General features: G+C 41.5%; 5 protein-coding genes across 5 annotated transcripts; 4 read left to right on the top strand and 1 right to left on the bottom strand.

The window, feature by feature from the left end:
• Positions 1 to 61: 61 nt before the first annotated feature.
• ATC70_001714 (uncharacterized protein) lies at positions 62 to 983 on the top strand (the record flags this gene model as incomplete). The annotated part of the gene is made up of 4 exons (XM_064821107.1): positions 62 to 167; positions 215 to 440; positions 496 to 779; positions 841 to 983. 4 exons carry the CDS (start codon positions 62 to 64, stop codon positions 981 to 983), a joined length of 759 nt encoding a protein of 252 aa, XP_064685027.1.
• Positions 984 to 1167: 184 nt separating this feature from the next.
• ATC70_001713 (uncharacterized protein) lies at positions 1168 to 4877 on the top strand (the record flags this gene model as incomplete). Its single annotated transcript, XM_064821106.1, has 8 exons — positions 1168 to 2121; positions 2186 to 2212; positions 2283 to 3357; positions 3423 to 3484; positions 3540 to 3598; positions 3652 to 3764; positions 3822 to 4184; positions 4246 to 4877. The coding sequence occupies 8 exons, from the start codon at positions 1168 to 1170 to the stop codon at positions 4875 to 4877; spliced, it is 3285 nt and encodes a 1094-aa protein (XP_064685026.1).
• A 35-nt stretch (positions 4878 to 4912) lies between these two features.
• Positions 4913 to 5647, top strand: ATC70_001712 (uncharacterized protein; the record flags this gene model as incomplete). The annotated part of the gene is made up of 1 exon (XM_064821105.1): positions 4913 to 5647. The coding sequence occupies one exon, from the start codon at positions 4913 to 4915 to the stop codon at positions 5645 to 5647; it is 735 nt and encodes a 244-aa protein (XP_064685025.1).
• Positions 5648 to 12216: 6569 nt separating this feature from the next.
• ATC70_001711 (uncharacterized protein) lies at positions 12217 to 14857 on the top strand (the record flags this gene model as incomplete). The annotated part of the gene is made up of 11 exons (XM_064821104.1): positions 12217 to 12448; positions 12508 to 12674; positions 12735 to 12811; positions 12858 to 13321; positions 13375 to 13478; positions 13538 to 13668; positions 13721 to 13872; positions 13932 to 14069; positions 14126 to 14298; positions 14353 to 14413; positions 14466 to 14857. The coding sequence occupies 11 exons, from the start codon at positions 12217 to 12219 to the stop codon at positions 14855 to 14857; spliced, it is 2091 nt and encodes a 696-aa protein (XP_064685024.1).
• Positions 14858 to 15044: 187 nt separating this feature from the next.
• On the bottom strand, positions 15045 to 20465 carry ATC70_001710 (uncharacterized protein; the record flags this gene model as incomplete). Its single annotated transcript, XM_064821103.1, has 6 exons — positions 15045 to 19322; positions 19398 to 19864; positions 19952 to 20022; positions 20081 to 20107; positions 20169 to 20372; positions 20446 to 20465. The coding sequence occupies 6 exons, from the start codon at positions 20463 to 20465 to the stop codon at positions 15045 to 15047; spliced, it is 5067 nt and encodes a 1688-aa protein (XP_064685023.1).
• Positions 20466 to 21937: the final 1472 nt, after the last annotated feature.

Raw genomic sequence — 21937 nt, 5'->3', positions numbered from 1 at the left:
ATTAGGCCTAATTTGTTTGCGCTCTTTCCTCTTTATATTTCTAGATAATCCAGGGTTCACTATGCATCGCAAGCAATCCAAAGCGACCCAAGAAAGACACGATCGTATGCTAAATGAGCTATACAAGGTGCTCGGCAACGACAGATGTGCCGATTGCACGGCAAAGAGTAAGCATCATCCACACACAAATCAACAGTGCACTCACTCAGAGCAGATCCTCGTTGGGCATCGTATTCGCTGGGTGTATTTCTCTGTATTCGATGTGCCAGTCTACATAGAAAGATGGGAACACACATCTCCAAGGTGAAGTCATGTAGCATGGATTGCTGGACATTGCCAGAAATACAACGTATGAAGCAGCTAGGCGGCAATGCCTGTATCAACCATCAAATCAACCCAGATGCAAGCAGCAATATGCCCATCGCACTGGACGATGATCAGTGAGTGCACCGTGTACAAATGCAAAAAAGAACTGCCAACTTAAATCATTGATAGCGCCATGGAGAAATACATAAGAGATAAATGGGAGCGAAGGTGTTTTGCCACGCCAAGTAATAGCAGTAGTAATCATAGCACTCCTGCAGCATTACAAGAGGATTTGGTGCTGTTACCTACACCTTCATTGAGTAGCACAAGCAGTTCGCTTGTATCATCGCCTATTACACAGCAGCAGCAGCAGCAGCAGCAGCAGCATGTATTCGCTGGTCAACATGTCGCAGCAGCCTCAGAGCCATCACCATCCAGCTACAATCCTTTTCTTAGTGCTGATAATCTCCAAGGTAAAGCGCTCACTTTTGGCCTCTTCTGATATTTAAAATTTAACTTCTATTGTTACTCCAGTGACACAAACTCAAACACTACAGCATCATCATAAACATGTCATTAGTACTACTGCATTGACGACAAATCCCTTTCTGCAGCAGCAACAGCAATTAAGTACACCATTTACAACGAACAATCCGTTTATTCAGCATCTATTCTAGATACAAAAAGAATAAAGCATCCTTTGGCTAGCAGTTGATGCAATCTGATACACGAAATATGGTTCCTTTTTAATTTAGGCCCCGTGATGCCATATAAAATACGTAAAAAAAAAGTTTTCTAAATTTGTTTCTCTTTTTCTCTCTTTTTTGCATCAATTAGAGAGTCAAGCAGAGGCGCAGGACCATGTCGAATCCAATTGCTGACACAGCAGAATACTTTGCAGACAAAGAGCGCATCAAAAACTCGAAACCAAGCTTACGCATATTCCCATCGCAAGACCAACAAGCATCGCCCGCGACAGCAGCCAATCTTCAAGATCTGCTATCTCCAGAATCTCCAGAGAGCAGACGGCCCCCAGCACCTCAGCACAACAACCTCAGCGACTTTGATCCAAAAGCGCAATGGCAGAAAGTGTTGAAAAGGCTGCCCAGTCGGCATGTTGGTAAAAGCGATCAGGATGGATCTTCGTCTTCCTCCAGTGATGCTGCTGCTGAATACGGTAGTCAAGATGATGTCTATGAGATGAATCGATTTGGGAGACCCTATCGACAAAGGAAGCGAAAGCACAAGTATCAAAAACAGCAGTACGATGACCAAGATGATATTCTGCCCGATGCCAATGACATTAGTAAAGAAGGAGGGAATCATGTAGAGCCTCCTGCCGAAGAGGAATCACAAGGCAAGGACGATGACAACTACTTTGTGAAACCGTTTGAGGGTATTCGTGGTGATGTACCTCACGAACCCACACCTGATGCTCCAATTACACCAACAATGGAAGATGTCATGCAAGGAAAACAGCTAAAAAAAAAGCAGAAACAAGGCGCTGGCAGCAGCAGCAGACAAAGCAGTATTAGCAGAGGCAGTGGTAGAAGCAGCAGCGATAGCCATGTTAGCGCTGACAAGGCACCTATCAACCCATCAGTAACAACACCACCCGCGTCACCAGATGGAGGCAGAGCCAAGAAGCATTGGGGCAAAACATTGGACAAGGTGCGACTGATTGCCAATCTGCATACACTACCTCAGCAATCGAAAGCAGCTGCCAATTCCACATCGTCGTTAGCACCCTATTATCCGCCATTGTTTGATCCAGTGTTTATCGCACTATCCAAAGATCAGCATGGACATCCTTGGGTAAGCAACACAGTTGGCACTCGCAAATTCAAATGTAGTATTCACGTTTTCATATATATTGTAGCCACCTGTTTTACTTCCCTTTTTGAAAGTAAGTCTATTTAAGGAACACTATACGTCAATCCACGTTGTCATTCAACGGCTTGCCTCTTTTTGTACAGGTGGCCATCACAGACTCTGAATTATTAACTCAAGGCATCAATCAATGGGTGTTTAGAATTGAGCTGCAATATGGCGACATCAAATGGGTGATCAGAAGAACCATAGCCGAGTTTGTCAGTTTGCATTACACACTCAAGTTTAAATCGAGCCTCAGCGACGCTGTGCCCAGTCCACCCAGCTTTCCCAGTCAACTGCAATCGTGGCTCAACTCAGCCAAGGGTACCATAGTAACAGATCATGACGAGACATTTGAAGGCGAAAAGTACATGATTGCACTCAAACGACGAAAGGCGCTGACAAAGTATCTGCAGCAATTGTTAATTCGAGCTCACATGATGGCCAATTACGACATTTGCGAATTTCTGGAAATTTCAGCTGTGAGCATTGTAGAGGACATGGGCTGGAAAGGCAAAGAGGGGTTTCTGGAAAACAAAGTCAATTTTGTGATACCCAGGTTATGTCATATCGTCAAACCGCATTTATGGAACAAGCAGTGGGTCATTTTGAGAGATTCCTATGTCGCCTTCATCTCGGAAGTTGCGTCGACTCGTATCAATGATGTGTTCCTGTTTGATAAATCCCTGATTGTGCAAAACAAGAAGCCTGGTATTTTGGGCAAGTACCATAATCACATCACCATGGAGAATCAGTTTAGACGCATTGAGATCAAGGGCGGACGACGTGAGATTGAAGAATGGATGGAGAGTATCCAGCGTGTATTGAATGACAGTCCTTGGGTCAAGAACCACAGATTTGGATCGTTTGCTCCCATCAGACACAACTCTAAAATTCGTTGGTTTGTGGATGGTGAAGATCACTTTAATGCTGTGGGTGAGGCTATCTTGTCTGCTAAATCAGAAATCTACATTGCTGATTGGTGGCTGTCGCCGGAACTGTACCTGAGAAGACCGCCTGAGAAGAACCAAGAGTTTAGACTGGATCGACTGCTGAAACGCAAAGCAGAGGAGGGTGTCAAGATTTACATTGTTGTCTACAAGGAAATGGCTGTTGCTTTGACCATCAACTCTGCGCACACAAAACTTTGGTTACAGGGGCTACATAAGAATATCATTGGTGAGTGTGGTCGCCAGATGCTTTACCACCTGTCATTAGTATACTAATTATTTGCACTCTACTAGTTGTACGACATCCTGATCATCGCTCTATTGACAATAATGTGCTATTCTGGTCGCACCATGAGGTAACTACTGCCTGTAAAAGTGCTATTTATATGAGTGTATTCACCAAGGGTGTAGAAAATTGTGGTTGTGGATAATCGTTTGGCATTTTTGGGTGGGCTTGATCTGTGCTGGGGGTAAGTTGTTTGATATACAGCTATTTGCGAAAGGGAAGCTAATAGGAATTTAGTCGCTATGATTCTCAATCACATCGATTAACCGATTACCCGGCTGAGGGTCATACAGATGAAGTTTTTCCTGGTCAGGATTACTCCAACCCTCGAGTCAAGGATTTCCTCAGTGGTATATACCAACATCTACGCTTTTGCCGATATACATGGCTAACCTATGCTTTTATAGTTGCCCAATATGATTTGACCTTGGTGGATCGCAATGTCACTCCTCGTATGCCTTGGCACGACATGACAGTAGGCATGGTAGGCCCTATTGCGCGTGATGTGGCACGTCATTTCATCCAAAGATGGAATTTTCTCAAGGCGAGTAAAGGCATGCATCGTCCCACTGTCCCTTTTTTGATGCCCAAAGGTGAATATGTGGCTGCTCGCGATGAATCTGCGTTCAAGGGCACCTGCCGCGTGCAGATGCTGAGAAGCTCTGCGCAATGGAGTTCTGGTATTGAACGTGAGCATTCCATCTACAACGCCTATATGGAGTGTATCAGTAAATCAAAGCATTTTGTATACATTGAGAATCAATTCTTTAGTAAGTTTCTCGTGAATGGCATGATGTAATAGTAGATTGCTCATGCTCTTTTACTCAACAGTCAGTACCACTACACAAGACAAGTTACTTCGCAACAAGATTGCTCAGGCCCTGGTGGAACGGATCAAACGCGCTCATGCCAAAGGAGAAAACTATAAGGTGTTCATTATCATTCCTCTTATTCCTGCTTTTGAGGGCGATTTAGCGACAAAGGATGCTGCTGCTGCTCGTAATGTCATGCATTTCCAATACATTACCATCTCTCGTGGCGGCAACTCGATAATGGAAAAGCTGAGAGAAGCTGGCATCGAGCCATCAGATTACATTGGTTGGTATAGTTTGCGTAATTGGGACAAGCTGGTACCTCCTAAGAAGAAGTCTGCTTACAGCAGTGCCAGCCCTACTCCTTCGCCCAAGCCTGAAGCCTCTCCTGCTGCACCCAAACCTGAAATGTCTCCTGTTGCTTCTTCCTATGTAGACCCTTCTCCTGCTGCCTCATCCAATGTGGATCCCTCTCCTCATTCGCCTGCTGTCATTCCAACTACTCCTTCTCCAACAGACACACCTGCTCCTTCTGAAAAGTCGATTTGGGATGATGATGATCGTGAACACTATGTCAGTGAATTAGTGTATATTCATGACAAGATTTTAATAGTGGATGATCGTATTGTGTTGATTGGCTCAGGCAAGTAACGAATTCCTTCAATGTAATCTCGCTGTTCTAACATATGACTATAGCCAACATCAATGATCGTTCTCAATTGGGAAATCGTGATTCTGAAATTGCAATGCTGATTGAAGATACAGATATGATACCCTCATTCATGGATGGCAAAGAATACAAGGCTGCTAAATTCGCTCATTCCTTGCGTATGCAATTGTTCAAGGAGCATTTAGGCCTGCTGGATTTTAACAACTGGGAGCAATTGATCAAGGGAGAGGCACAGCGTGCACCCAATGTGGATGTAGATGAACCTATTGAAACCCATCATACCAACGAACGTGCTACTGAAGAAGAAATTCGTACTTATGAGAAGGCTGGACCTAACAAGGTACTTGAGCACGAAAAGAGATCTGGTGCTAAACCAGTGGATGCAAGTGATTATGGCACTGGAGCTGTTCGTATGGACGCAAAGGCGTTGGATCCACTTGCTCCTCACTGTCACCAAGCTATCTGGAATGCCACTGCTGAAAACAACACGTTGATTTACCGAGATCTCTTCCGCTGTGTTCCTGATGACACAGTGCATACCTTTGAACAGCATCGCAAATTTCTGCCTGACCCTGCAAAGATCCCACATGGCCATGTGGCTGATCCTGACATGCATGGCCGTGATATTCGTCAACGCTTGTCGAAAGTGCGTGGTCATTTGGTTCAATTCCCATCAGACTACCTCAAAGATGAAAACATGCTGGGCTCTTTGATCCGTGAAACTGTAACTCCAATGGTTATCTTTACTTGATTTATTTATTACTGCAATTACACTTCCTCAAGCACCATACCTTATTATTATCATCTGTCAATAAATAGCATTATTTCATTAAATGTAAAGATCCAACCCTGTGTAAATGTATGCAATTTATGAGTGAACAATGGAAGAACGTTCATTCAATCAGTCTTTTTCTTTCTTTCTTTCTTTAATCAACAATGGTAGCTGTACAGCTGCTAGCGGGTAGATAACTTTTGTATCATGACTTGTGAGTAAGACTAGTTGCTCCACGAAACAACATATTCTGGATACAAGATTGAGATGAAGGTAAGGTCAATTAGGAGCTAACATACTCACATAAGATGACCTTTATTAACTGATACATAGGCTTCATCAAAACTTGCTAGCACTCAAACAGTTGTTATATGCATTTTTCCTATGTGGTTGTTACCATATCCTTGCCCGCAGCTCCCAGGCTTGATTAAACCTTGTCAATCTTTCATAAAGGCTCTATCACTACAGTACAAGTATTTGCTTTGGTAGTTTTTCGTGCTGCTAGATTTCAGTGAGCTAATTAATCGTCGATGTATCTCATTATCAACCATGTGCAATTTGCACCCTCCATTGCATGCACGCCAACGTACCCTCATTACTTGGTTTCATGTAAAGAATATATAGCGATAAAATCCTATCATTTCAAGCCAAAATTTAATTTCTTGTATACGCACTACTAGCCGATCTATCTCGCTACCCTCGATGTCCGCATAGCCCTGTGGGCTCTCGCTATAGACATTTTTAAATCAGGTATTATGACATTTTGGTATATCAAGTAGATTTTAAACAGCCAATTATTAATTAGTAAAAGAAAGGTTATATCAGAGCCATCAGGAGAAGGAGAGGTATTTCTCTCTGCATCCTTTTTGCTTACACTAATATCAAACAAAGTCTATTATTGGGACAATGTGAAAGAAAATTCAAATTTTATGCAGCATTTGTACATCACAATCGCCATTTTCTGATAGTAGAATTGTCATATCGCTCGCTGCTGCTGACGCTCTTAATGAGATGGCGACATAAAAGCTGGTTATGTGTAAATACAGGACTTACGTAAGATCTACAGCGACTTTTTAGAGATATTGTCAATGCAAAAGACACTTTCATGAGGCAAAGCTCCCCAAAAAAGCATTTGCGCTAAGCAATTGTCTTTTCAATTCCATGATTCCCATTTATTCAGCATCACAATCATCATTGTCATCAACAAAAAGGCATTTAGGTCAGCCAGCAGCAAGCCGCTGCCAAACTTGATTCAAACGCAGCTTTTGATTTTCGTTCAAGATTGGACAGATTTTGTCTTTCTTTCGACTTCTATAATCGGTTTGGTGATATTCGACTAAATAAACTATGATGATCACCCTATGCTTCCTAATACATTCTTGAAGTACTTTTCAAGGCGCTTCAAATGGTGCTAACTGTGATAAGTGTTTTGACTGAAATTGCTGAGCAATTTGATAAAATATGAAATGAGGTTTCTAGCAAAAATGTCAAAAACTTACATATAAAAGATACACAAACGACGTTTCAAGGGTTGCTTTGGATCGATAGCAACATTTTGATGTAATACATACCATAGTAAAAAGTCATCATCTTCAAGGTAAAAAAAAAATGCGATTGTTTGATTTTCGATGAAAACCATGAGGGATACCTCATGCTTTTTGGTCAATTTTTGGCCATATTTTTTTGGTCCCCAAAAAGTTGAGCAAGGGTGGCAGGAAGTTAGTGCTAGATGAAAGCAATGGTTTGATACTATTCTGACGGCCTAAAACGGCCTTTAACACAAGAAATCACGGCTCAAATGCATCTAAAATACGCTGTGTTTTGCGCACAATCGAGTAATAAAGGGTAATGTGTGTATCAGATCGTTGAAGGCCACTTCCATCCAAAGTAAAATGGAGTCAAGCGAGCCATGTAATCATTGTCTGACATATCAATATGCTCGCCGTCTCCATCTGTCCATGGTAACCGGGATTTTGTTGAAATGAAATATATGACAACGAAATATACAAAGATACAGCCATTTAGCCAGGTCATCCTTGGCTGTAGCATCATTCAGCGTACCAGAACAAGCCCAGCCAACATAGACGCAAAGACTCATGTTTGACATGAGGCAAAACTACAGCGTGCATAGTCCCCAACACCTACATATGCGAGCTTAGGCTTTGATGTACTTATATCTGCATGGCAAGATAAGCTGCCTCCTTCGGATCCAAAGAGCTTATCAAAAGCAGCTAATACATCCAATCCGAATTATTGATTTCCATAGCAGTAAACTTATACCCTTTGCATCTCATATCGACATTTATAATTTCCTGGGCAAATACAAGATTTTATTGATATAAAATAAGCAATGTTTAATGTGTACTCATATCAGGCACACGCATTTAATGTGTATTGTATAGTTTTTCATTTTATTTATTGTAAAAAATAATGGTCTCTCTTGGTTGCTTTTACAAAAAGCTTACAGGTTGAACCACGAGAAGGTGGAGACCAATCTCAACCCAAAAAGTGAAAGTAGGCATGGGGGAAGGGAAACACATGACAACACAGAAGACTTATTACAGAAGACTTATTACAGAAGACTTACTACAGAAGACTTATTACAGAAGACTTACTACAGAAAACTTATTACAGAAGACTTACTACAGAAGACTTATTCCAGAAGACTTACTAGAGAAACCCTCACACCAAAGACACGAAACTCTCAAAAGACAAAGTACCAAAGACTTGAAAACCTCAGAGTGTGCCCTTAAAAATCCCCCATGCGAAAGAATACGACCAAATAAATATAAATATCTATATACTAGGACCAGAGAGAGCCAGAGAGAGCCAAAGAGAACCAGAGAGAGCCAAAGAGAACCAGAGAGAGCCAAAGAGAACCAGAGAGAGCCAAAGAGAACCAGAGAGAACCAGAGAGAACCAGAGAGAACCAGAGAGAACCAAAGAGAACTAAAAGTATCCAAAGAGAACCAAAAGTATCCAAAGAAAGCCGTCAAGTAGAATAGAACCAGTCTTGAAATACCATAAGCCTTGTATTGTGAACCACCCTGATTCAGAACATGTTACCATCCGTTATGTGCAGACAAGACAAATATACTTACATGATCACCAGTCTTCTAGTAGCGTCTATTGTTTTTGAGAGAAAAAAAAAAGATGAAGAAAAAGATGAAGAAAGGACGTGAGATAAAGAGAGAAATCTTCTACCTTTTATACCTTGATTACAGTAGCAACAATTTAAGGAGACACGCAAAAAACACTTCAAACGCAATTCTGAACGCTACTGGCATCCAGAGACAATGCAACTAATACCATTGGAATCGCCTTCAACTGCCCTACAATATGATATGCATTATTACTACTGTATACACACAAGATATGATATAAACTCATATGGTTTATTTCGTTTATTGATTAAACACAGTCAGCTTGTTTACATTTACATCTTGTATTCGGTTGATAACGGAAAGTGAACAATTTGATTCGCTTTGGATTTGAAAAGTTCGAGCAAAATGTAAACAATAACGGGTTCTTTATCAGTATAGTTTTGCAGTGATTGCAGTATATAAATTACATGTATTCACTATTTTATATGTACAAGCAGAGCTGTCAAAGTTCTGGTGCTACTGTCACCAACAGGATATGCTCTTACTTCTTTGAAAAGAATGTAGGCAAGTTGCACGGAAAACAAACAAATAAAAAGTCATCGTTCAATTAGAGTGAGCATATTGGTAGTAGTGCAAGCAAACCCATTTGAAGCTATATTTTACATGTGTATTCAAGTAAAGGCAATCTTGATCCGCTGCTTTTGGGCCTGTAGAACACTTGGGTGACATGACGCCGCCTCAAAATACAGTATTTGCATGATTTTTTAAAAAGTGTGTATGTATAAACCAGTTGTCTGTCTTCGTTAGTGCTCAGTAGAAACCTCACATGTATTTCATAATTAGTATTGCCATCTATTTGCTAAAAATTCCTAGTAACAGGAGATGTGATGGCCCTTACACTTTAATAAAATGGACATTTGGCATTAGGTTCCCAAGCGTATATGGTATTATAGCATTGCCTTAGTGGCTGCTATAGTATAGCCTAGTAGTGGTATCTCAATGTACAGTACATCAAACCTCAAGTGCCATTTGCAATTTTGAATAGCAAGAAAGTTTGCGTTTCATATTAGGCCATTTATTTGAATATGTAATAAACAATGATTAATCCGAGTGTCAGAAACAAAATGTGCTTCAGAATCAGGCAAAAGTAGAGAGAATAAGCTACTATAATACTTTTTCAAATTGCAATCCTCTTTATATTAGCTTCAAGATCGTAGATTACATTGATATCAGAAGCACTCAAAATCAATTGAATTCTCGCTTAACGTCTATTCCAGATTGGACAGATCTTGATCTAAAAACGACTAGATTCATCTATTTTGCAGAATTGGACTATATTAGATGCGATGATCATCTTATACTTTCTAATGCATTTCTGGAGTGCTTTTCAAGGCGCATCGAATGATGGTGCTTATGGCAGATGTTTATAATAAACGCATCGAGCAATATCAAAAAATATGAAATGAGGTTTCTAGCAAAAATGTCAAAAACTTACATATAAAAGATACACAAACGACGTTTCAAGGGTTGCTTTGGATCGATAGCAACATTTTGATGTAATACATACCATAGTAAAAAGTCATCATCTTCAAGGTAAAAAAAAAAAAATGCGATTGTTTGATTTTCGATGAAAACCATGAGGGATACCTCATGCTTTTTGGTCCCCAAAAAGTTGAGCAAGGGTGGCAGGAAGTTAGTGCTAGATGAAAGCAATGGTTTGATACTATTCTGACGGCCTAAAACGGCCTTGAACGCGAGAAAACACAACTCAAATGCGCTCGTATTTTGCAATACCAAGGACACTAAAGGCTAAAAAGAGATAATATCTGTAAGCTACTTGTCCGTATATGAAGTAGCTATGTATAGGATGTATAGCATCACATAAGAATCAGATCCACAGATAATACGAAAGGTTTTCATGTGTGATTGGAGGGTCAAAATGAAAGCAACAGTATTTTGATAATACGCCCAGGCAATTGGCAGTGCAAGCTGCCGCGTGCAGGTTTGTTTTCACCACGAAAGCAAAGCGAAGGCAGAGAGTCATCCAAAGCATAAACACTCGTAAATAATAATAGTAATATAAAAAAAAAAACTAAATATCTCTGTCAACCACGATGCATGGTATATAATGATGTATATTCAAATGCAACTAGTAGTGATCTGTTTAAAACTTTCAGTTATTGATGTTGCTTAGGTTTTATTAAAGTTTTTTTTTTTTTTTTTTTTTTTTTTTTTTTTTTTCATAGCTCTGGCAGATGTTGTAGAAGAAGTAATTCTTTGTTTTTAGAGCCCCTTCAGACTGCCTGTTGTCAAAGCGACTCTTGGATGGACATGGTGAAACAGACCTTTATACTAGTGTTCTAAGTTTGACAACCATTGCTGCTGGCTTAAATGTGATGGTCACACTGCTTAAACTGATCCGCCATCAACTAAATTGACTACAGACTTCAGAATGATTGAAATATCTCTTTTTCTCACTTATTTGAATAAGATCAGACGCAAAAACTAAAGATTTATCAATGAAGGCAAGAGTTGTTCTATTTATACTAAATTCTGGATGCCAAAGTAACAATTTATCTTGTATAGCGCTTATCACATCTGGTAAATCTCAGCATCTAGATAGCTGAGATGCACTTCAATTATCATAGCTTGTCCATGTTGTTGCACAACTCAGACATATCTACCCATCAAGAATACCTTAATCTTTAGAGACACTTGTAGCCCTTCTGGCACAGCAATGGTGCCTGAACTTGCAACAATTCAATACGATGTAAGTATAGGCATAGATAATCTAATTAATTTCTACAATCAACATTTTACACTTCTTCCTTTGGTTATTTATTCTCTCGCTTCATTTTTTCTTTACATGGTGCCTCACAATGCTCAAGAATCCATTGCTGGCAAACATTAGTCCCTGTGATATTATCATCTTCGAAATAGTAATTATTGTAAGATTCATCTGGTATCGAGCTTTTTCTTCCCCCCCCCCCCTTTTTTTTTTCGTAGTCTTTATATCATTATTGTCAAATGCCTCTTCAACATTAAAAATAAAAAATAAAAAAAGAAAAGTTGATTTGCAAAGTATAAACTGATTGAATTTCATACATTACTGTATGGCTTATTATTCATGGTTGCTTTTCAAGTCTGCCAAGTGTGAATTGCCGTATACGAATGAAATGATTAGCAAATTTGTGGCCATGATGAAATATATAAAGCTATAATAATATACAATAATCCGCATGCCGTCTCTCTCTCTCTCTTTCTTTCTTTACTACATTACTGATTAAAATGTCATGATCTCCTTCTGCCAGCATTTCAGCATCAGACAATGAAATGTGCTCTCTTCGCGTCTATAAAAAAGTTTTCAATGCCGCATGAGTCTCTTGTTCCTTTTTTTTTCTTTTGCTTGGTTGACACTTTCTCTATACTCTCTCAATTTGGAACATGATGACTGAAGAAGAAGAGGAAGCAGGAGCTTCATTCTCTTTCAGCGAGGAGAAGCTATTAGTGGATGATGTGAAATTGATATCATGGTGTCCCACAACCGATCTCGTCTTGCTCGTTTCGCCCACCAACACACTATCGCTCTATAGAAGCGGGATCACTGTTACTCGAGTGTGGTCTATACAGCATCAAGTGGAGAGCAATATCAATGTAGTGACTTGGAAGCCAAATGGTGAGTTGTCAATGAGATGATTTCGTGCCATTGATGGTGGTCCTGACAAAATCCATTAGGAAAAGAGTTTGTGTTGGGTTGCGAGAACGGGGCTGTATACAAGGTGGATATTACATATCACACACCAGTCATCACACCATGTTGGACACCCACCCATTCAGATAACCTACCTATTCTGTCGCTTGTGTGGATCAATTACGAATTCAAAAAGAAGCAGATGGATATCGTAAGTGCTAGATTTGCACTTGATGCATGAATGACTGACTCGAGTTCCCTGTCAAATTAGGACGGCTTTGACATCAATGCCTTTGATTTGGAAGAAGCGCTGCCAACACTGAGTGAAGAGCCTCCAGAAGAGCCATTGTAAGTTGAAAACAGCAATAATTACATGTCATCTCACTGAGAGTAGATCCCGCATGCCAATGTCAAAACCCAAGAAGATACGACTACCAGTAAAGCCTCTGAAACAGAGCGAGACGCAATCATTGCTCTTTGCAGGTGATGCCAAAGGGCAAATTCAGGTCATATTAAACGGTATTTATCCTATCGGCTCAGTAGCATTGGTGGATCCCTACGTCAAGATTCAGCTGGATGCACTGGAGATATCAGCAGCACAAAACATAGCCTCGCTGCAAATCATCACAAAGCCTCGATCCAATTCACCTGAATTTGTGTCATATACACTCGATACCCAGATACTAGATGACCGCAAAGAAGAAATCCACAGCATCTCTCAAGTACAGACACAGCTAAACTATCTGTTGCAATATACCAAATCTACATTGGATGTAGTAAAACGACATCACGATGCTTATTCAGGGTTCACAAAGGCCATAGTAAGGCAGGCAGCGAATTACATTACTAATCACAATGGTAGAGTATATTAGATGGCTGGCGAAAATGCATGTTGCTGATACGTTGAGTAGAGGACACATCAGCCATGCCAGAGGTAGAGCTCTTTGCCACACTAGCGACGGGCAATGTCACAGAATCATTGCAAGAGTTCTTCACCGAATACTTGACTTCGCAGGTATGTCACATGGTGTATGGAATAATGAAAATGGGGCTGATCCATGCTGCTGCTATCAGCGTATCAAACAATGGGAATCCAACGTAAAGCACGGCTATCATAATTCCCTTGTAATCATCTGTGAGCACATTTTACCAGCATGCGAGAGAATACAGATGCAACTGTGCAAGTTGTTAGGTTACAGTCTATGGTAAGCAAAAAGAGAGCTAGAATAGGCGACACTCTACTCAAAAGGGCAATAGGACACAACGTTATGGTGATTTTCTCAAATCTGAAGCAGTGGAAAATTGCATTGACAAAGCCCGTAAACTGGTTTCTGAGACTTTTGATTACTCCAAAGCGTTGGGTAGCTTGATCAAGAGCTTTGAGGCATTTTCGAAATGGATTGCTATTGGTAAAAATAAGAAAAAAAAAATGGCTGGTGCGTACAGTATGACTTATGCCCTGTGGTAGTATCTCAAAAGATATACGACCCTGATTCTGTTGAATTTGAGCACCAATCCATCCTATGCGAGGATCCTGAGCTAGTAGCTGATTTTCTGGAAAAAAACTTTGTTGACGATGCGCTAGATGTCTACTTTAGTCAGGAGGGTATGGCTGCCTGCTTATTTTGTACGGTATTTGTATACTTACTTTACTGTGTTTAGCCAAGAATTTGACATTCTTATTATCGCAACTGTCTGATATCTGCACAGAGATGCTCAAGAGACCTTCAGAGATTGTTTCTACAAAGATGCAGGTCGTGTCAACCAATAAAGTGCGATTGAATGGCGTCTCTATACAGGCACAGCCTCGACAAAAGTTAATCTCGTATACAGCTGTAAGTATCCACGCGACAATAAAGTGAGTCTTTTATTCATCAAGCGTACTCTAGATGGAAGATGGCCACCAGATCATCTATTACGCCATGTTGCAGACAAAGCCGGAAGCTCAGTGTATGTATGAAATAGCACAGCAGCTGGTCATTTGTATTAACACACTCGGTAGTAATGATTCTCAAGAGAAAATTTGACAATTCATTGCTGAAATATGTTGCTTACAACTTGGATGGAGATATCACAGATTTCGAATTCTTTGATGATAAGGAAATTGGCGTGCTCACACAGATAGACAAGGGAACCACAGTACTTCGAGCCATTTCACTTACACATGCCAATTTCCAAACACTCTCTCACAGCAAGCTCAGTTCATCTGACATGCCAAGCATGCGCTCTCAGCAACTAGACAGAATGATTCAGGTCAAGTTAGGATGCAATGGAGCGCCTCGTAGACGAATCTTGTCTGTCGTTGCTTCCAATGGATTGCTCAAGGTGTATTTTATGGATAAATCAGAAGATCAAGATGACAGTAGCGAGGAAGAAGAGGAGGAACAAGCGTAGTACATGTTGTTTGATATACAGGGCCTACTTGTGATGACCCAGTTTTGTTGATTTATTTAATTAAAAGAAGAGAGATAGATGTATGATATAGTAATAAAGGAATATATGGATATATATATATATATATAAAAAAAAGATTAAAGACAATTTAGTAGATGGCAGTAAAATACAAGTATAAATCAAGTCTCTAATCACCGAAATAGGACCCACTCATGGCACTTGGTGTACGCTCAAGTTCCCATCGCATTCTCAATTCATCCATGCTACTACTACTGTGGCGATGTGATATCTTGGCTTGAGAAGCACGTGTGGGCGTCTGTGATAATCGAGCAAACACATTACCGCCATTGGGTGTGGTTGATCTGCTATCCAACGTAGATGTACTCACAAGCGGTGGACGCTTAAGCACTTGCTGCTGCTGTTGCTGCTGCTGTTGTTGTTGTTGTTGCCCAGGGTATCTTTGGAAGGACATGGTCGCTGTAGGTTCGTAATCATAATCGCTTACGTAGTTGATACTAGAACTACTATGTGTCATGGGAGAGCCATTGGTGCCCTTGAGAGAGAGTTCACGCAACGAAGCACGCCTGCTCGCTTGTTTATATTGCAATTGTTGAGCTTGTACAGGTGGCTGTTGAACAGAGAAAGCACGCTTTCGTAAAGAGCTCTGTGTAGATGACACAGTGGGTGGCCCACTGCTGCCATTGGTGTTGTTGTAAGAGTTTTGTGAGGATGAGAAATCAGATTGAAGTGAGGCTCGGCGCAAATGACCACTGTGGATAGAGGAGGTAGAAGACTCGCGATCATTAGCATAACGAGAGAACTCCGCAGGATTCACCATGGTCATGGGGATGGGGGATTCAGAGCCACCCACACGTTGCTGCCATGACAAGCGCTTTTGGATCATATTGTAGAATCGATCTGGCGAGGGCGTCAAATCACGAGTAGGGTAGCTGCTATTGTTGACACGCATAACACCGCCCTTCTCTGAGAGGGAAGCAGGAGCACGCACACCAGTACTGGTAGGCGGACGTGTAGGGGAGAGCATGAGGTTGTTGGTAGCAGTGGATGCTGTGTAAGCTGGCAATGTCAATGGTGAAGGCGGTGGCATCAAACCTTCTGATTGTGTGCTGCTTCTTCTTTCGTAGCTTGCAGTGGATACAGACGCTTCATCTGGAGATTCGTTCATGATGTACTCTGGTTCAGGTGTACCAATCATGCCTCGCAGGCCATCCTCATAGATCTTGTCAAAGATGGTGTTGCCACTGTTCATAATGTAGTCTTCAATCTTGTTGTCAATGCTATCACCTGTCTTGCTGACACCATTGTTCTTTTCTTCCAGCTTTCTGATTCTACGCTCATTTTCTACCGTAGTCGCAATAGCAGCACGTTTCATGACAATCAGTGTGCGACGTAAATCTTGCACCGTCTTTTCCAGGTTCTGCATAGTCATTTGACGATTGCATTCGCTCATACGCGCGTTGGTGATATCGTCCACCAGAGCCTCTGTGATGCTGCGACATTCATCTGCCTCCAGTGTCTTGAGCAATTTGATGGTAACATCGTAGACCAGTTCAGGAGCAGCGTTGGATGGCACGTTGAACTGTTCTTCAAGAGCGTCCATATCAGCCCATTCATCGTTGGGTGCTGGATCACTGACAATTTCGTCTGCAAATGTCACTTTGCGCTTCTCTTGATGACGACCACTGCCACTATCAGGCGACTGTGCAAGCATATCGTCGGCTTCACCAGCAGCTTCAGATTGCAGCGCTCTGATACGAGCAGACAGATACGAGATTTCTGCTTCAATCAAGTCAATACGCTCATCGGCCAGATCAATGGCTAGCATGTCCATTGGCTCGCCTGTCAGATCAGCCGTCTCCTTTTCTGCCATATAAATGCTCTTGCGCTCCTCCAACAGCTCCAGCTTCTCTGAGGCTAATCTTTCTCTTCTAAACAGCACTTGCTCCATCTCCACAATGGCCTGCTTTCCTTGAATAAACTGATACAGCATCTTGTCTAGCAGTTGCTTCTTGCGCTCCACACGCACATGGACAGGAATGGGGTTCTTTCTCTTGCGAATCTGACGGAATCCAGGCAAGTTGCGCATACCACCACGACGCACGACAGCAGCAAAACTACCACCCATGATGTGAGACACCTTGCTCAGCAGTTGATCGTCCAACATGCCACCTTCGCGCACAGCCTTCTTGAGCATATCCGTCAGTTGCTTCAACTGACTATTGTTGATGACAATCTCCTTTTCACGACGCTTCAGTGTCAGCTTTTGGGCTTCGTGTTCACGTTCCAGCCTGGTTCTAGCATGATTGGCCTCCGTGTACTGGCGCTGCATCTTGGAGATCTTGCGTTCTTGCAAAGCCATTTGTTCACGCACACGTTCTGTTTCTTGCTTCATACGCTTAATCATACGCTTCTTTTCCACCTTGAGTGTCTCAACATTGACGCGCAGTGATCTTAGCAAGGACTCATGCTGGTTACGTGTGGATTGCATGTTCATGATGGTACGGGAGTAGTTTCGTTTTAGATCGTGGATCTCAATCACCAGCTGCTTCATCTTGTTTTCATACACATGGCGCGTTTCAATGAGCTGCTGTTTCTCTTTCAGTTGCATGGCCATGTCAGCACGGTTGGGAGCAGCAGCAAAGGTGGATTTGGTCTTGGCAAGTGCTTGGTCTCTGTCTTTTTGCAATTCAGCGAGTTGAGCGTGCAATTCAGCTATCTTGTCGTCAAACTTGCGACGCATAAAAGCGTATTTGGTCTCTGATTTCTCCAAATGAGACACAAGCTCCTCCTTGACACGGATATCAGACTGGATCTGATGGAGCATGCGCACCATTTGAGGATTCTGCTTGTCTGTAGTAGCGTCATTCTTGACATAAGAGTGCATGGACGTGGCAGAGGAGCCAAAAGAGTGATTGTCTTCTTCATCCAACGGGCGGGCCATTTTGTTGGTAGTAGTCGACTTGTGATCCCAAGTAGGCACAGATAACGCTTCAATCTCCAGCATCAAATCGAGGTCATTGCTGCTTTGACGCTGGCCATCATCAACAGGTGAGGATGTAGAGGTGTAGTTGCCTTCGTCTGACTCTGATCTTTCAATATGGCTGGTCTTTTCATATAGTTCCTTTTCAGCCTTCTCAAAGGCCTCCAACTCGTCTTCCCAAGATTGAGCAGCCTCTTCCATGGGCTTGATCAGGTCGAGCACTTCCATGCCCTTTTGGATCTCGGCTTTTGCTTTAGCAATGCTTTGTTTGATTTCGTCTTCATTGACATAGCCATCTTCATTAACGAAACCTTCATCTTGGTCAAAGTCATCGTCATCAGAAGCACCATGCTGTTGTTGGCGGCTTTTTCTGTTCTTGTTGCTGCGAGATGTTCTTAGGCTGGAGCTCTGTGACATGACAGGATGATGTCTGACAGCACGCTTGCCAGATTTGCGCACGGTAACATTGGAGGTCACTGTGCTTGAATTAGCAGAGGAGGTTTTGGATCGTCTACCACGTCTAGCTCTATTGCTACCAGAAGAAGCACCGTGGCGACGACGCGAGCTGGATGAAAAGCTTTGTTCCGGCCTATGAAAAGTTGTGCCTGAAAACGACATGGGCGTAGTAGTAGCAGCAGCAGCCATGGCATGCACACCAGCTGATTTAGTGCTTTCAAGAAAGGCTAATCTGTCACGGGTATCAGATAGTTCATTGGTGAGGTCTGAAATGGTCTTCTGATACTGAGCTACCAGCGGGTGCGTCTTGACCGAATGAGATGTAACATTGGTATCACCATCCACAATGTAAGAGCTACGACGGCTTGTCATCAGTAGTTCCTCATCGTTGAAATCAGGGTTGTTCATGAACTCGCCTAGCTCTCGTTCCATGACCATGGTATCACGCTCACTTGTCACTTGAATCAAGTTGGTGGACATGTCTTGAATACGGTCTCGCAGTCTAGATACTTCAGCTCGAAGTGCTCGCACCTCATCATCACGTTGATTAGATGACCCAACGCCGCCATAAGAGTGGTGATAAGGACCTCGGCTTGATGTGCGATGATCACCCGAACCCGCATTTTCAGCTCTTACAGAAGCCAGTTCAATGCGAAGTCTTGCAAGTTGTGCTCTCAGCTGGTTGACTTCGATAGACGAACCCGCAAAGTCTTGGTTGATGGTTACTCTGTTCTTGATGTTTCTAGCGCGGTTGGCGTATTTGAGTGTGTTGAGTGTTTCCATGAAATTGGAGTCGGATGGCGAGACACATGCTAGCATGAGTGTTTGACTATTACCACCCAGAGAGTCTTGCAACAGACGAGTCAGTTTACTATCACGGTAGGGGACATGCGATGTGCGACGAGCCTCATCACCGAGAGCAGAAATGACATTGCCTAGAGCCAATAGCCCCGAGTTGATGGAAATGCCTTCTTTGGCTCTATCGCCTTGTGCATTGGTACGTTTCAACTAGAGGAACATAAATGGTTTAGTTTGCGTTGATTACATTTGACTAGATACATAAATCTGTGTAATATACTTTACTCTTTCTGAACCAGCTAAATCGACAAAATGGAATTTGCTAGTGATGGAAGGCTCCTCTGCAGATTTTTGTTGCTTTAATATGACGGAAAAGACAGCATGCGAACGAGAGGATACGGTGTTCATCTCTGTAGAGCCTGTGGTACGACAAAGCGATCCCTTGGAGAGAAATGACAGTAATTCCTCAGGGTTGTAGCATCGTTCTTCGCGGACACCACTCCAGTAAATGTTGCCTGCAATGTCCTCTCGAATGGTCACTTCGACTGCGTTATTGACTGGCTGCAATGGCACGCCGCTTCTTCGTTTGTTGGTAGCTGCTTGTTGCTGCAACTGTGGACTCAGCAGATCAATCAATTCTTCGTTATATAATTCGAGAAATGACACATAGACTTCATAGTTGAAGTCGCTATTGGACTCGGATCGTTCTTCCAAGTTTCGGAATAGGTCAACAATACAACGTGGTACGATACCTGTCAAGTTGTACAAATTATGGGAAAAAAACGCAGCGAGTTTAGCTGCTTCTGTGTGTTATCAACAAGCTTCACTGTAAAATTTACCTTCGTACTCAGGATTCACTGAGCTCTCGAGACCTGTGCCCATGCTAAAGGTTTTGCCTGATCCAGTTTGGCTGTTGACACTAGGTTAATAGTCTGATAACCTCAATCTTACTGCTAAACACATTTTACCCATAAGCAAGGATAGTGGCATTGAAACTGGATTTAATGATATGAAATGAGTGGATTTGTTGTTGTTATTGTTTGTTTGTCATTTTACCCCTCAATAAATTTTTCTAATAGTGGTGATGCTGATGTTTCATAAACCTGCTTTTGCTCAGATTCAGTGTTGAAAACGTAATCATATGTAAATGATTTGTCTGTGCCCACTAAAATTTGAGGCTCGTTTGGGATAAAGGTGATGCATTCGGTGCAGTTGGTAAGCTCCTCTTTTTTGGTCAGAGGTCTGACACGAAGACCCACTCTAGATAACAATGTATATGATGTGAGTTGTTGCTTAATTTCGTTGTTGTCTACGATATAAAATAATGGTATACCTCACGGCAGTTGAAGTCATGGTAAATGACAATGGTATTTATTGATTTTGTGATTTGCAAAATTTAAGAAAACTGCAACGAAAGGTGGATGGGTAGAGGCTCCAAGCTAAAGTAGATGTAAAAGTGAAAAGAAGAAAGAGACAGGATGCTACTAGAATCAAAAAAGCAAGAGGAAAGGGGGGAAACGAAAGGGAAGACTATATAATTTATATGAACTATTACACAAGGAAAAGTTAAACGGGTGACACAGGACGTGCAAAGCACTAAAAATACGTTGAATGTACTAGTACAGACCTGCTTGCAATGGCCCTTTATATTTCCAATCTGTGAAAAAAAAAAAAAAAAAAAAAAAAAAAAAAGTCAGGCTTGAGCTCCATAATATCAACACTTCATATATCTCGGAACGGAAGCTTATTATAAATTGTTGTGTGCCTTCCTCCCCTTCCCCTGAATATACGGCCCTAGAACGAAATAAATGTCATAGACTTTATATTATTATATATCGACTGACACATCTCGTGCGAAAAGCCAGCATGTATCAATAACCCCACTCTTCTCGCAGCATCTCATTTATCTCAGTTTGTGCGGAAAGCACGATTGTATTTGTGTCTGTGATCTTAGTGCTATTTACAACTAAAAACACGCAGACCTAGCCTCTTTGCATCTGCGCAAGAGCAAATCTTGTATTCAAAAATAAAAAAATGCCTTGCAAGAAATGTAGCATTCTCGCTCAGGGCAAGTTGACAACACTAAAATGGACCTGTCGTTTTCTTTATCAAGGGAATTTGAATTACAAAAGGGCCTGGGTACATTACAATATCACGGAGGACTTCCGTAGATATCAAAAACTGGGTGGTGCTCAAATTTTGAGACAGGTATATCACTTTGTGTATGATTGCTCACTATATCCGAAGCATGTCCAAATAAGCAATAGCATTGCTACATTTGCAATTCTTTGAAACAATTATTAATAATAAAATTGTCATTTCAGGATATCGCTTTGGTAATATAGTTGTTGTGCTTTGATCGAAATGATGTGGTACAACGATGGTTGTAATTCTGCTTCCGTCAAATTACAATTGCTTTGAGAAGCTGGCATAAAGGAAGGCTCACTAAACTCTTCAACATTCTTCGTGTACATCTTTACCAGTTCTATATACTACGATTTGCAATGTCAATTATCTTACGAACTAAGTCTTTGTCTTTCCAATACCCAATTTCCACTTCAAAAAATGCTTTATTTTTATTGTTTCATTAGGCTATGGCTTGATATCATGGTTTATTATGCTTTACCGTGTATTAAGGCCTAAATGCAAATGTGTCTTCATTCTGCAGTTTGTGCCAAACTTTTGACGCTAGAGCTATGAACGTAGCATGTTCCAAATGTAGTTTTTTTGCTTAGAAAACGATTGTGCAATTGGATTTTGGAAAGGATGCATTGATGATGAGAAATATTTATTTTTTGAAAGTTACAAATTTTGCTACTTGTAAA

Source organism: Mucor velutinosus (assembly GCF_035048745.1).
Source record: "Mucor velutinosus strain NIH1002 chromosome Unknown tig00000041, whole genome shotgun sequence".
NCBI lineage: Eukaryota > Fungi > Mucoromycota > Mucoromycetes > Mucorales > Mucoraceae > Mucor > Mucor velutinosus.
Note: the sequence above shows the minus strand (reverse complement) of the source record. Positions and strands in the feature narration are given on the sequence as shown.